Source organism: Oryctolagus cuniculus, chromosome 1 (genome assembly GCF_964237555.1).
Source record: "Oryctolagus cuniculus chromosome 1, mOryCun1.1, whole genome shotgun sequence".
NCBI lineage: Eukaryota > Metazoa > Chordata > Mammalia > Lagomorpha > Leporidae > Oryctolagus > Oryctolagus cuniculus.
Window position 1 is genome coordinate 234,677,927 of NC_091432.1, and position 14,580 is coordinate 234,692,506.

General features: G+C 56.9%; 1 protein-coding gene across 1 annotated transcript in view; it reads left to right on the forward strand.

Annotated features, from left to right (window-relative positions):
• The first annotated feature begins 1,104 nt into the window (after positions 1–1,104).
• The window catches only part of CFAP77 (cilia and flagella associated protein 77), a 137,127-nt gene continuing 123,651 nt past the window's right edge, over positions 1,105–14,580 (forward strand). Inside the window, exon 1 of the mRNA XM_070058346.1 lies at positions 1,105–1,440. Coding sequence (XP_069914447.1) covers positions 1,246–1,440 — 195 coding nt within the window. The 5' untranslated portion in view covers positions 1,105–1,245. The remainder of the gene's footprint in view (positions 1,441–14,580) is intronic.

The window sequence follows — 14,580 nt, forward strand, 5'->3', positions numbered from 1 at the left end:
TGGGTTCTAGCCCCGGTCAGGGCGCCAGATTCTGTCCCGGTTGCCCCTCTTCCAGGCCAGCTCTCTGCTGTGGCCCGAGAGTGCAGTGGAGGATGGCCCAAGTGCTTGGGCCCTGCACCCCATGGGAGACCAGGAGAAATACCTAGCTCCTGCCATTCGATCAGCGCGGTGCGCGCCAGCTGCGGCGGCCATTGGAGGGTGAACCAATGGCAAAAGGAAGACCTTTCTCTCTGTCTCTCTCTCTCTCACTGTCCACTCTGCCTGTCAAAAAATTAAAAAAAAAATCTTAAAAACAAACCAAAAAAAACAGCAAGACTGGCAGCTTTGCCAATGGACTGCAGATTAGACACTATGGTTTAACACATTAAAATCAACCGTGACAACGCACTGTATTGATGTCCGAGAATGTCCTTGATACATGAAGACGTTTGTAGGGGTCAAGTCCGAGTCTGTTGGAGGTAATTTTCAAATGATTCTGCAAAGGTGGCAAGTGCGAGGGCTGGGGCCTTGATATATAAACTTTTCATGTGCTCTTTCAACTTTTCTGCAGGTCTGAATTCTTTTCAAAATCCCAAGTTGGGGTGGTGGTGGTGGTAGGGGATTTTAATTTCAACAAACGCGGAATCCCAGATGTCACTTCCAGACAGGCTGATTCAGTGGGTTGGGCGCGGTAATGTGCATTTTAGATCCTGTTGCCAAAAGCTGAGAAGTCATCCTACCACTCAACAGACGAAAGAGGAGGCTCCCAGAGTGGGCCCTCCGGCCTGGGACTCAGATTTCTAATTTATCCTGACAACTGGGTGCAGGGGTGCGGGGCCGGCAGGAGTGTGGGGGCGGGTGTCCTGGATTTGAAGATAGCCCGAGTGGCCCTGCGAGGCCCCGCGGCGTTTTAGCCCCGCGCGGTGGCGATTCTTGGGTGTTCTACTTCGACCGAAGAAACTCCAGGGTCGGTTGGCGTCCCGTCGCCAAGGAGACGGAGCGTCCCACTCTCCCCGCAGGGGTGGCCGTGACCTCGGTTCCTCGTCCAGTCCGCAGCGCGATGCCGGGAAGACGTTCCGAGGAGCCTGTGGGGCCTCTGACCGGGTTCGGGGCCCCCTGCACCGAGGGGGCGTCCCGAGGTGGGCGCAGCGCGCTGCGGGGGAGCCCCGGCCTGCGCGGCCCGCCCCGGGGTCCCGGTGGTGCGGTCCGGGGCGAGCAGTCGGCAGCCGGGACGCTGGGGCTGCGCGCTGGGGAGAGACCCTCAGGATGCCGGAGGCCGGGAGCTCCGGCCAGGACCTCATGCGATGGAAGAAGAAGAAGCCGCCGGTGCGCCGCACGGTCAGCCAGATCTGCCCGCCCCCTCGGCGGCCCCTGACGGTGGCCGACATCCGCCCGGGCATGGAGAACGAGAGGCTGGGGGTCGTACGGGACTCCATGCTTCAGAACCCGCTCATCGTCAAGGTGAGCCGCGCCCACGCGTGCCCCGGGTCCTCACCGCCCGCGCCCAGCTCGCGTCGCGTTCCTGAGCCTCAGGGTCCCCCTCCTCGAGGAGCGGTGACAGCGGCGCCCCTGGAAGGGGTGGCCGGGGTCGATCCCCTCGGGAAGCCCCGCACGGCGCGGGCTGCGGGGGGCGCCCGCCTCGCCCCCGCGCACCTGGGCCACTAACGCGCCGCAGGTGCTCCCGAGTCCCCCGAAGCGGCGCCTCACGCGTTCGTTCCTTCCCAGTCACGCTCGTGGTTAACTTCTCCAGATCACAGCCCCAAGAAGGAAAAAGGCGCGAGTCCGTGGCCCAGGGGCCCCGCCGGCAGGAGGGAGGGGGCTGCGGCTTGTGAGCGCGGGTCCCGTCCGGCGTGGCGCCCGCACCCCTCCCCGGGGCCGCAGGGCGCGCAGGGCTGCGCCTGGCGCCGCTGGAGGGCAGTGCGCCTTCAGAAATGGCTGCGTTGCCCCCGCGCGCGGGTGCTGGCGCGGGACGCGTGAGCGCGCGGAGGCTTTGGCAGGGAGTGAACTTGGGGCGTCTTAACCCTGGGTGGAGATAAGCTGAGTTCATTGGTTCGCTCCCCGTGCCCTGCGGGACTCCCTGCCCAGAGAGGAGGGAGGAGGCTGTGGGGCGGTGCCCGGCTCGGCGCCCCTCTTCCAGGTCCCCGGGGAGAACAAGGCCCCCCCCCCCCACTAACTTTCAGATGGGAAGGGCCACTCTGAGCGGGCAGAAGGGGACAGACAGCTGGGGCCACTGATTGAGGGTCAGGGACAGGGACAGGGGCCAGCGCTGTGGCATAGCGCGTAAAGCCGCCGCCTGCAGTGCCGGCATCCCATAGGGGCGCCCGTTCGACTCCCGGCTGCTCCTCTTCTGATCCAGCTCTCTGCTATGGCTTGGGAAAGCAGTGGAAGATGACCCAAGTCCTTGGGCCCCTGCATCCACGTGGGAGACCCGGAAAAAGCTCCTGGCTCCTGGCTTCGGATCGGCGCAGCTCTGACCACTGTGGCCCTCTGGGGAGTGAACCAGCGGCTGGAGACCTCTCTGTGTCTCTCCCCAGCTTTGCCTGTGCTTTGCTCTCCAGCCCCTATGGCCTGAACCTGAGCCAGCGCCTTCCCCAGAACAAAGCCAGGGACACTCTGCCGTGACATCCCCGAGGGACCGGGTGCATGCTGCCCGCCCCCAGGGTGCTTGTACACATGAATTTCACACACATGTACACACGCGTAGATGACACTGTATGTGATGTGCGTGCCTGTGTATGCAAACGTAAAGTGTTCCGGAGGTTTGCAGAAGCCGCCCCTGGCTAGCAACCTCTGGCCTCTGGATGGCACTAGCTGAACAGCTTCCGAATCCAGCTCCATCCCTGCTTCCGGTGCCACAGTTGAGGCCTGGAAAATGTGCAGGAGCTGAGTGACTGGTGGGCGAGGTGCCCGCGGCATGGCCCTGGCCGTCGCCGCCCGTGCGGGGGCCACAGGGCTTGTGTGCTGCGCTTGCGGGGGAGAATCCCTCTGATGCTCCTTCCTGGGTTCTGGAAGGCCCTGCGGCCCCCCCGCCCCCCCAGAGCAGGCAAGGTGGTGTCTGTGTTTCAATGCTGACCACCTCCTCTAAGAGTTTGTATCAGAACCGGACAACCAAGAGCTGGCAGAGAAACCGAGCACAGACAGAAAGCCAGACCGCTGCTTTTCCCAGACCCCTGTCTCCAGATGGACGCACGGAGGCCGCCGCTGCTCCCTCTGCTCTGGTCACTGATTCCTCAGCCCAGCACTTTTTTTTTTTTTTTTTTTTTTTTTTAAGATTTATTATTGGGGGCCGGCACCATGGCTCACTAGGCTAATCCTCCGCCTTGCGGCGCTGGCACACCAGGTTCTAGTCCCGGTCGGGGTGCCAGATTCTGTCCCGGTTGCCCCTCTTCCAGGCCAGCTCTCTGCTGTGGCCAGGGAGTGCAGTGGAGGATGGCCCAAGTACTTGGGCCCTGCACCCCATGGGAGACCAAGAGAAGCACCTGGCTCCTGCCATCGGATCAGCGCGGTGCGCCGGCCGCAGCGTGCTGGCCGCGGTGGCTATTGGAGGGTGAACCAACGGCAAAGGAAGACCTTTCTCTCTGTCTCTCTCTCTCACTGTGCACTCTGCCTGTCAAAAAAAAAAAAAAAGATTTATTATTGGGGGCCGGCACCATGGCTCACTTGGTTAATCCTCCGCCTGCAGCGCCGGCATCCCATATGGGCACCGGGTTCTAGTCCCGGTTGCCCCTCTTCCAGGCCAGCTCTCTGCTGTGGCCCGGGAGTGCAGTGGAGGATGGCCCAAGTGCTTGGGCCCCTGCACCCGCATCGGAGACCAGGAGAAGCACCTGGCTCCTGGCTTCAGATCGGCACAGCAGCCATTTTGGGGGTGAACCATCAGATGGAAGACATTTCTCTCTGTCTCTCTCACTGTCTAACTCTGTCAAATAAAAAAAAAATAAGATTTATTATTTGCAAAGCAGAGTTCCACAGAGAGAAGGAGAGACAGAAAGAGATACAGAGAGCTCTTCCACCTGCTGGCTCACTCCCTAGATGGCCACAACAGCCGGGGCTGAAGGGAGCCCGGAACTCCCTCCAGATCTCCCAAGGTGGAGTGGCAGGGGCCCAAGGAATTGGACGGTCAGCTGATGCTTTCCTGACCACATTAGCAGTGAGCCAGATTGGAAGTAGAGCAGCCGGGACTGGAACCTGCACGCGGGTATGGGATGCACGTGTTGTAGACGGTGGCTTAATTGGCCATGCCACAACACCAGCCCTTCAGCCCAGAAGTATTTTAACCATGCCAAAAAGGGGGGTGGAGGCTGGAATAGTGAAAAAAAAAACTTTGGGATTTTTGGCTTCCAAGAAAAGGGGAAAAGTGGAAGATTTACTATTGTTTAGCCTTTGAGCGGTTTCCGTGTGTGCCCCTGAAATTTCTGTTGTGCTTGGCCCGTGGATTTCTCCTCTGTGGCTTGTCAGTTTCAGCGGCGCGGGTGCTGAGAGGCTGTGCAGGCTGTGTGTGCCTCCTCGAGGCAGGTGGCAGGGGTCGGGAGCGCTGTCTGCCTCCCCCGTCTGCGGGAGCATGATGGGAGCCGCAGTGTATTTTGGTTTTGTCTGAGTCGCAGCCTGGAGGTGTGCCTCTCTACTGGAAGAATACAGCTCCTTCGCAATAATCATCTATTCTACCATATTGGGCGGGGGTGGTCGTGCCGATTGTTTGCTCCGGTGAACGGGATCAGCCTTTTTTCATTTAAGATGCAGAGACACTGACGGAACAAACCCAACACGGGTGTTTCACACCCATAGAATTTACCAGGACGTCTCCACATCACTTATTCAAGAACATGTCTGCAAGATGCCACTGTAACAGGTGCAAAGGGAGAAACTCAGACAGCCACGTAGGCTTTGCCTACAAACGCTCACCGGCTATTTGCCTCGCTTAAAACCACGCTAGCTGGTGATTTAATGAGACTGATGGAACCAAGTCGGTGTTCCCTGCAGCCACGAGAAGATGTATATATTCCCCTTCGGAAAGGGCTGCTGCCCTATTGTAGAAAGTGACGTGCAGTTAGCCGGTTTCCTTCAAATGTGACTCTCCGGGAAGAATAAAATTGAATAGAGAAAGGAGCAGGCTTCTTCTTGCTTGCTTCTCATTTCCCCAGGATTCTGTGACTCAACATAGAATCCTGCTACAACCGCCTTCAAGCTGCTTCACAGAACCTGTCAGGGGTGCGCCCTGCCTGCCATGGGACTCAGCTGATAGCCTGTCAATACAGTTACAGGGAGAGACTGCTGGGTTTGCGCCCCTGACAACCTCAAACCTCCTGGCGCCCTGCGGAAAGCAGCCTGTGTTCAGGGCCTGACTTTGCGGAAGCGAGCACCCTCGGAAAGTGCAAATGATCACGACGCCCGATTTCTCCATAATTTATTGCTGACTTTGTTTTTCCGTGGGCGTTTATGTCACAAATAAGAAGTGCATGCCTCTGTACGATAGAGTCATAGAATCAGCGTTTGGGGGTGCAGAGCAGCTGACGCAGACACCCAGCCCAGCCAGGGGGGAGAGGCCCGGCCTGAGGTGCTACGCTGACGTGGTGGCAGAAGCAGGGGGAGACCCAGGCGCGTGGCCTCCAGCCCCGTGATTTTTTGGACATAAAATGCAATTAGTTCATCAGTGACGACTTAGACTGGGTACATGTTGCATAGCACCCAGCCCAAGAAAGTCACAAATGAATCTGATTCCAGGATCATTTTATTCAGTGTTCCTTCCCAAGTGAGATCTACTGATGTCGCAGGGCTTGTGGACGGCCAAGAAATACTTCCTGAATGTTTTCAAGGCTCAGCGCCATCATGAGCTCTCTTGGAAGACACGGGTTTAGAATGCAGCCTTGCCCACCAGGAGTTAACGCAGATTTTCAGCTGGGGACATGAGATGAGTCTTAGTGTAGCTAGCACCTGCCTTAAAGAAAGCTCTCAGGAGATGCTAACTCCTAGTGTACATATGTGTACGTGCGTGCACACACACACATACACGCGTAATATGAAGGCAACGTCATGGGTAGGCTTTCAAGTGAACCACACTGCCCAGAGGGTTGGTGATTGAGGGGAGGGAGCCCCGGGCAGGGCTTGGTGGAGCTTTACAAAGCAGCAGACCTGGAAGCAGACTTTGAAGGGGCAAGAGGCAGAGTCAGAAGGGGGTGAGGAAGGGGGCTGGAAAGAAAGCCAGCCGTCCTTAGACATGGCCTGCATGTCTGTTGTTTTCACCCCAAACGCGAGTTCGGGTTCATGGGCCTCAGCACCTCTACTGAGATCCTTACGATGACCACCACGGGGAACCCGTCACTGAGCGCCGGTGTGCTCGGGTGGAATGAATGCCCTTGCAGAATTAGGTGACCACACCGGGCCCACAAGCAGCTTCACGTCTGCTCACAGAGACAAGGCGAAGGGGGCAGGTGGACGGAACAGGTGCACCAGTAACCAGCGTGGTCACTCTGTGTTAGGTGGACAGAACAGGTGCACCAGTAACCAGCGTGGTCACTCTGTATTAGCGTGGTCACTCTGTATTAGGTGGATGGAACAGGTGCACCAGTAACCAGCGTGGTCACTCTGTGTTAGGTGGACAGAACAGGTGCACCAGTAACCAGCGTGGTCACTCTGTGTTAGGTGGACGGAACAGGTGCACCAGTAACCAGCGTGGTCACTCTGTATTAGGTGGATGGAACAGGTGCACCAGTAACCAGCGTGGTCACTCTGTATTAGGTGGATGGAACAGGTGCACCAGTAACCAGCGTGGTCACTCTGTGTTAGGTGGACAGAACAGGTGCACCAGTAACCAGCGTGGTCACTCTGTGTTAGGTGGACGGAACAGGTGCACCAGTAACCAGCGTGGTCACTCTGTGTTAGGTGGACGGAACAGGTGCACCAGTAACCAGCATGGTTACTCTGTGTTAGGTGGACGGAACAGGTGCACCAGTAACCAGCGTGGTCACTCTGTATTAGGTGGATGGAACAGGTGCACCAGTAACCAGCGTGGTCACTCTGTGTTAGGTGGACAGAACAGGTGCACCAGTATCCCAGTGTGGTCACTCTGTATTAGGTGGATGGAACAGGTGCACCAGTAACCAGCGTGGTCACTCTGTATTCGGTGGACGGAACAGGTGCACCAGTAACCAGCGTGGTCACTCTGTGTTAGGTGGACAGAACAGGTGCACCAGTATCCCAGCGTGGTCACTCTGTGTTAGGTGGACGGAACAGGTGCACCAGTATCCCAGCGTGGTCACTCTGTGTTAGGTGGATGGAACAGGTGCACTAGTAACCAGCGTGGTCACTCTGTGTTAGGTGGACAGAACAGGTGCACCAGTAACCAGCGTGGTCACTCTGTGTTAGGTGGACGGAACAGGTGCACCAGTAACCAGCGTGGTCACTCTGTGTTAGGTGGACGGAACAGGTGCACCAGTAACCAGCGTGGTCACTCTGTGTTAGGTGGACGGAACAGGTGCACCAGTATCCCAGCGTGGTCACTCTGTGTTAGGTGGATGGAACAGGTGCACCAGTAACCAGCGTGGTCACTCTGTGTTAGGTGGATGGAACAGGTGCACCAGTAACCAGCGTGGTCACTCTGTGTTAGGTGGACGGAACAGGTGCACCAGTAACCAGCGTGGTCACTCTGTGCTAGCCTCGTGCACAATGGGAAACGGTGCAGGAGGCTTTATATGCCGACCAGAATAGCCCTCTGGTTGCTCAAATCCTTTTACGCCCAATTACAACATAACGGGATTAAGAAATGGGCTTCCCGTCCTAATGGCCTGGCCTTGGCTGGCTGGTGGGCAGGTTTCCTTTTACTGTGGGGCACGGTGGGTTTCTCTGTCCTTGCTTCTCTCTCTCTCTCTCTCTCTTGCTTTCCCTCACTCATGTGCTTTCTCTCTCCCTCCTTCTCTCCTATTTTTTCTTTTTTCCTCTTTTAAAATCAAAGCCTCCCTCTTCCTGGTGCCAGCCCATCTGTGGAGGAGGCTGAAGCAGTGAACCGAGCCCCCTGCCGGGCCCAGGGGCCAATCCAGAAAGCAGAGCTGCTTCTGCTCCCGTGGCTCCTCAGCACCGCCTGGGGGCAGCCGCCCGCCAGAGGAGCCCCGCCTCCCTCCTTGTCCCCCAGCAAAAGGGGTGCTTGGGCTTTGAAGCAGTAAAGGGAACGGGACCTCAGAATCCGGGTTCCTCCTGCCCGACACCTTCCGCCTCGGTGGCTCTCAGAAGGCTGCAGTGGTGTGGCTGGGAGGTCAGTCCTCCAGCAAGACTTCTGAAGCCTGGCCGGGCAAGTCGGCAGTGGCTTCCAGCACCTTCCAGACGGTTCCAGGCTCAAAGTTTGTTCACGCTATGATCCGGCTGCTTTTCCCCCACTTATTTGAAAGACGAGGTTGTCTCGACGTGTAACCGGCCCTGCGGACAGAGTTTCAAAACGGTTTTCTGCTGCAGAGGTTTTCAGACTAGTACGGTCTCATGAAACGAACTCAGAGTTTTTAAAGAAGCCACGTCTTTATTTTAAAAATTTTGCCACAGAGTAAATGCGATTCGACGCGCCCCACAGTGTTAGCTGTGCTTTGAGTTTGCTGATCTCGGGGCGTTAGTCCTGTGGTTGTGTTCGCAACACTGATACATGTGTCCCGGGCAGCGAAGGCTCGCACCAGAAGTGGGACATTAAGGTCGGGCAAGTGCGATGGTGCAGGGCCTGCCCTGCCGCATTCCCCGAGAACAGAGCTCTGTCTAGCTCCAGCCCCAGGACCTCTGGGGCGGCTGGGGGAAGGCACAGCAGTCGCGCTCACCCGGCCATTGGTTGGTGTGAGCTAGCGTAGGTTGCATTTGTAGAGTGGAGTGGATTGTCTCTCATCAGACCTCTCATCAGATCGCAAAAAGTTAAGAAACGCCAGCGTTCAGTGGTTTGGGGAAAGCTCAACTGGAAGTGAAATTCTCTGTTGAGTCTTTGTGCAAGCTCCTGAATCAGGGCTAACCCGGGAGGCGGGGGTGGGGGGAGACTGTTAAAACCCTTCCAGGCTGGTGCCGCAGCTCACTAGGCTAATCCTCCACCTTGCCAGGTTCTAGTCCCTGTCGGGGCTCCGGATTCTGTCCCGGTTGCCCCTCTTCCAGGCCAGCTCTCTGCTGTGGCCAGGGAGTGCAGTGGAGGATGGCCCAAGTGCTTGGGCCCTGCACCCCATGGGAGACCAGGAGAAGCACCTGGCTCCTGCCATCGGATCAGCGCGGTGCGCCGGCCGCGGCGGCCATTGGAGGGTGAACCAACGGCAAAGGAAGACCTTTCTCTCTGTCTCTCGTCTCTCTCTCTCACTGTCCACTCTGCCTGTCAAAAAACAAAACAAAACAAAACAAAACAAAACAAAACAAAACCCAAAAACTTTCCAGGATGGCTAGTGCGCAGCTCACTAGGCTAATCCTCCGCCTGCGGCGCCAGTACTCCGGGTTCTGGTCCCAGTTGGGGTGCTGGATTCTGTCCCGGTTGCCCCTCTTCCAGTCCAGCTCTCTGCTGTGGCCCGGGAAGGCAGTGGAGGATGGCCCAAGTGCTTGGGCCCCTGCACCTGCATGGGAGACAAGGAGAAGCACCTGGCTCCTGGCTTTGGATCGGCACAGCGCACCGGCCTTGGCAGCCATTTGGGGAGTGAACCAGCGGAAGGAAGACTTTTCTCTCTGTCTCTGTCTCTCACTGTCTAACTCTGCCTGTCAAAACAAACAAACAAACAAAAACCCTTCCAGGCTGCAGCTGTGACTTCCAGCCGTAGAAATACAGAAGCCTGCAGCCACCCCCACCGAGAAAAAGGCGGCGGGGGGGGGGGGGTTGCTCTGTCTCAGCCACTCCCTCTGCGTCACCTCTGAGGTCCCTTAACCCTTGGAGCCTCAGTTTGCTCACAGGAAAATGGGGTGGGGGGGTTGTGAAGAGGCAGAGGGAGGGGGCACTTCTCTGTGGTCCACCAGCCCAGCTGTGAGGGCTGTGGGTGGAAAATGTGTGTTACGAAAAAGCTCTGCGTGCACTTCAAAGGTTTTTACACCAGAATAAACTCCTTTTGTTTTTATTTCTTAACTAGAGTTTTATGTATCTTGTTTGAAAGGCAGAGAGACGAACAGAGATCTTTCTTCCACTGGTTCATTCGCCAAACGCCTGCAGTAGCTGGGACCGGGCCAGGCCAAAGCCAGGAGCCTGGAACTCCGTCCGGGTCTCCCTTGTATGTGGCAGGGACCCAAGCACTTGACCCCTCCGTCACCAGCTGCCTCCAGGTTATGCATTAGCAGCAAGCCGCCATCAGAAGGGAGCTGGGACTTAAACCCTGGCTGTCGGCTGTGAGATGCAGGCGTCCCAACAGATATCTTAACCACTGTGCCAAATGCTCACCTGAACTTGCCTTTAATTCTATTTTTCTATGAATGTTTAGAAGTACTTTTGTGTTGGTGTTCCTCTAAGCAACCTTACTGTTCAGATCACTTGACTTTAAGTCAACGTTAAAAGTCTGCAATGAGATAAATCTACCCAACTGCTTACTACCCCACCCCACCCCGCCGACCGGGCACCCGCGCCTCTCCTGTTTGCTGTGCCCTGTGCCCTGGGCGGATGGGTTTCCCTGGCTGAGGGTGGAAGCCTCCCAGTTGCTGTGCTTGCCCTTGAGGGTTCCGGGGCAAGCAGCCGAGTTTCCTTTTCGGCAGTGTGGGTCCTGACCTCGCCTGCGTCCCAGGGTTGGCAGGACGACTGCTTTAAATGAGAGGCCGTTATTCTGGAAGTAATGACGACATTCTAGGGTTAGACCTGTGGTTCTAAAATAAGGGGGGTGATCGCGCCCCGGGTCTGGAAACGTTTTTGGTTACTGCCGCTGGGGAGGGAGTCCTCCTGGCAAAAGCCGGAGATGCCAGCAACACGCCACAGCTCACAGCACAGTACCCCGGCCCGGGGACGAAGAATGGTCTGGTCCCAATGGCCAATAGTAAAGCTGAGAAGCCCTGAGAGAGACAGACTCCTGAGCTTCTGCTCCTGGCTCACCCACGGCCCCTCATTAGGTCATTTGAAAACCAAAGACAGAGCTGGCGCCACAGCTCACTAGGCTACTGCTCTGCCTGCAGCGCTGGCACCCCGGGTTCTAGTCCCAGTTGGGGCGCTGGATTCTGTCCTGGTTGCTCCTCTTCCAGTCCAGCTCTCTGCTGTGGCTCGGGAGGGCAGTGGAGGATGGCCCAAGCGCCGGCTGTAGCAGCCATATAGGGGGTGAACCAACAGAAGGAAGACCTTTCTCTCTGTCTCTCTCTCTCTCACTGTCTAACTCTGCCTGTCAAAAAAAATTTAAAAAAAAAAAAGACAGAGATTATGGGAATGAGGCAGTTGGGTGTTAATTGCTTCTCTTATCTATCCTTTGTTTCTGTTTTCCCTCCCCCCATGATTTTTTTAAAACTTATTTGATAAATAAAGTTACAGAGAGGGAGAGAGAGATCTTCCATCTGCCAGTTTGCTCCTCAAATGGCTATAATCACCAGGGCTAGGTCAGGCTGAAGCCAGGAGCCAGGAACACCATCCACGTCTCCCACATGGGTGGCAGGGACCCAAGTACTTGGGCTGTCTCCCGCTGCTTTCCCAGGGGCACTAGCAGGGAGCTGGATCGGAAGCAGAGCAGCCAGGACTCGAACCAGCATTCACACAGGATGCCCGCGTCACAGGTGGCAGGTTAACCTGCTGTGCCACAACGCTGGCCCCGCCCCCTAATTTTCAAGGCCATTTAAAATCTTTCCTTTGGGACTTATTTTCTTTCCCTCCGTGACAGAGCTGACCTAAGTTGACTTTTGTCGGCGGCTCGTCACCACGGTGTAACAGGAAAACTGAGCAGCTGTCCGGTGATCCACACGGGGTAGCTCGGCGAGTCACTGAGTAAAGGCATCGGCACAGGTGCTGGCGGGGCGAGCAGCCCCCGGCCGGTGTGCAAGTTTGGGCCCCCTGCCCCACCAGCTTCCAGGGGTTTGGTTTGTTCTTCCTTGCAGTGGGCTCATCTAAGATTCAAAGCTGAGCTGATCTGATTGATCGGAACTGAAATGCACAGCCAACCAGCGCTCCTCCCAGGCCCTGCGTTCTTGTCACGGGTAGCAAACAAAGGCCCGGTGGCCAAGAAAACATCTGTATCTTTCCACCCAATAGTGTCAAGGCCCTTCGGGATCTGGTCAGGAAACTGACAGCCCACGGGTCAGTGAGCAGAAGGGTCAACACGCATAGCACACGGGAGTGACAGTGGCCCTCAGAAAGGACTGCAGAAAATGTACAATGAGACAAAAAAGGGGTTTTTGATCTTTTCTCTGAACCGAACAACACGTGTTTGGGAGACCGATGAACTCAGAGGCGTACGGTGTGGATCAAAATCTCCAGTGTTTGTCCGGAGAAGTGAGAGCGGGGCAGCCAGGTGCCCTGGCATTTGTAACCCACAGCAGAGCACTCACGCCTCGGGGCTGCCTTGGGAGGAGAAGCCCCAGGGAGCTGGAGCTCACGCAGCAGCCTCCCCCAAAGACAGGGGCACCCACAGAACGTGGGGGGCTGGGCTTCCGGCCTTGGCATCCCCGTGGCGGGGACTTGTGCTAGCAGCTCTGACCGTCTGTTCACTGCATGAGAGGGACCGTGGCCCCGTCGTCACAGGAAAATGCCTTGGTCACGTCACGTCCTGTAGAAGTGCACCTTCACCTCCTAGGAGATCAGTAAGAAAAGAGGCGGTGGCTTTTCTTGTATTTGTTTTTGTATGCACTCGAGACCGCGAATGCATGCATCGATCAATGAGCACACATTTGTTGAAGCTGCAGTGAACACAAGACGTCTCGGAATTGTTTCTAGGGCAGCTGTGGAGACGCCACTTGGGACCCCCACCTCCCATATTGGCGTGCGGACTCAAGCAGCTGCTCTGCTTCCCCTCCGGCTTCCTGCACGTGTACAGCCTGGGGCACGGCAGGCTTGGACTTGGGTCCCTGCCACCCGCGGGGGAGACCTGGGCTGAGTTCCAAGTTCCTAGCTTTGGCCTGGCCCAGTCCTGGCTGTTACAGACATTTGAGGGGTGAACCAGCAGATGGAAGATCCTTCTCTGTCTCTCTGCCCTTTCAAATTAAAAAATGAAAGTAAGTAAGTAAGTAAATTTCTAAAAACATCTAGGGAGAAGTTTAAAAAAAAAAAGGTTTCTGAGGCGCATATAGCCTGCTTGGAGGCAGGATGAGACTTTGCGCATGGAAATCCTCAAGGCAAGTTAGTGAAACCAGAGAAGGGTGGGAGGGCGGGTGTGCTGGGGTGTGCTGGGGTGTGCTGGGGCACTCCAGGAGGATCCGGGAGCGTGTGGGGTTGGGCCGGAGCTGCAGGATGGGTGGGATTCCAGCAGGTGGACAGGAAAGGGGAGCAGCCTCTGGAGAGGGGCTGGCCAGGGCAAGGGGTCTTCAGCAAGAATGGACAGAGAGGTTCTGAGCTCTGGGAGACTGGGAGCACCACAGGGAGAGGAGGGCACCTGCGTGGGTTCGCTCTCAGTGACAGGCAGTTTTGAGGACTGGGCTGCAGACACGGTGCCGGGCACCAAGGACACAGGGCAAACCCGGCTGGACGCACAGGCTACGCTCTCGAAGAGCTCGCAAACCTCGTGCCCAGAGCTGAGGGCAGCCCCGCCTGCATGTGGGGAGGCCTGGGAGGGTCGCATAGACCAATGGGTTGCACTGAATCTTTTTATTTTTTATTTTTTTTTTTTCTGAAAGGCAGAAACTGATGCTGAGAGAGCTCCCAGCTCCCATCACTGGTTCACTCCCCAAATCCTGCACAGCCAGAACTGGCGAGGCTGAAGCTGGGAGACGGGAACCCCCTCCCAGGCCTCCCGTGTGTGTGGGTATGAGGAAGCCAAGCAGTTGAGCCATCACTTGCCTCCCTGTGCATTAGCAGGAGGCTGGAATCAGGAGCAGAGCCTGGACTTGGCGCGGGCTACAGGCATCAAGCAGTGTCTCCACTGCTGCTCCAGACACCTTCCCGCACACTAGGATAGCCAGTGTGTGTGAGGAACCCGAGGGGCGGGTGCTCAGGTGGGTCTGGGTTGTGTAGGGCCTGAGGCTTAGGTAAATTTGGATTCCTCTTTAAGGAACAGAACGCAGGGGAGGGTGTTTGGAAGACACCCGCAATCCCCTACAGGAGTGCCTGAGTTCAAGTCCCCACTCCGCTTCCCCAAGGACCACCCCAAGCCCACCCTTCACGTGCAAAGTGTTGGCTGAGGGCTCTTCTGCGCCAGGCTGTGTGCTGGGCTCCGGGCTACCTGTGTACCTGGAGCAGGCAGACAAGAAGCCCCTGGGGGCTAAGACTGCGAAGGCGCCCAGGGCGTGCAGAGCAGGCTCGGGAAGTCCCACCTGGAGGCTGCGACACCTTAAGCCAGCTTCCCCTGGGGGGAGGTGCTGTGTGTGTGTGTGTGTGTGTGTGTGTGCGTGGGACATAGGAGAAGACTGTTCCAGGCAAAATAATAAGCTTTGTGAGCAGATGCACAGCCAGACGGGATGCAGAGCGTTGGAGACAGAGGGCGAGAGCGGGGAATGCAGATGCTGCGCGGAGGCCAGGCTGGAAGTGGAAGCCAGAGGACCTGCAGGGGCCCCAGGAAGCAGGAA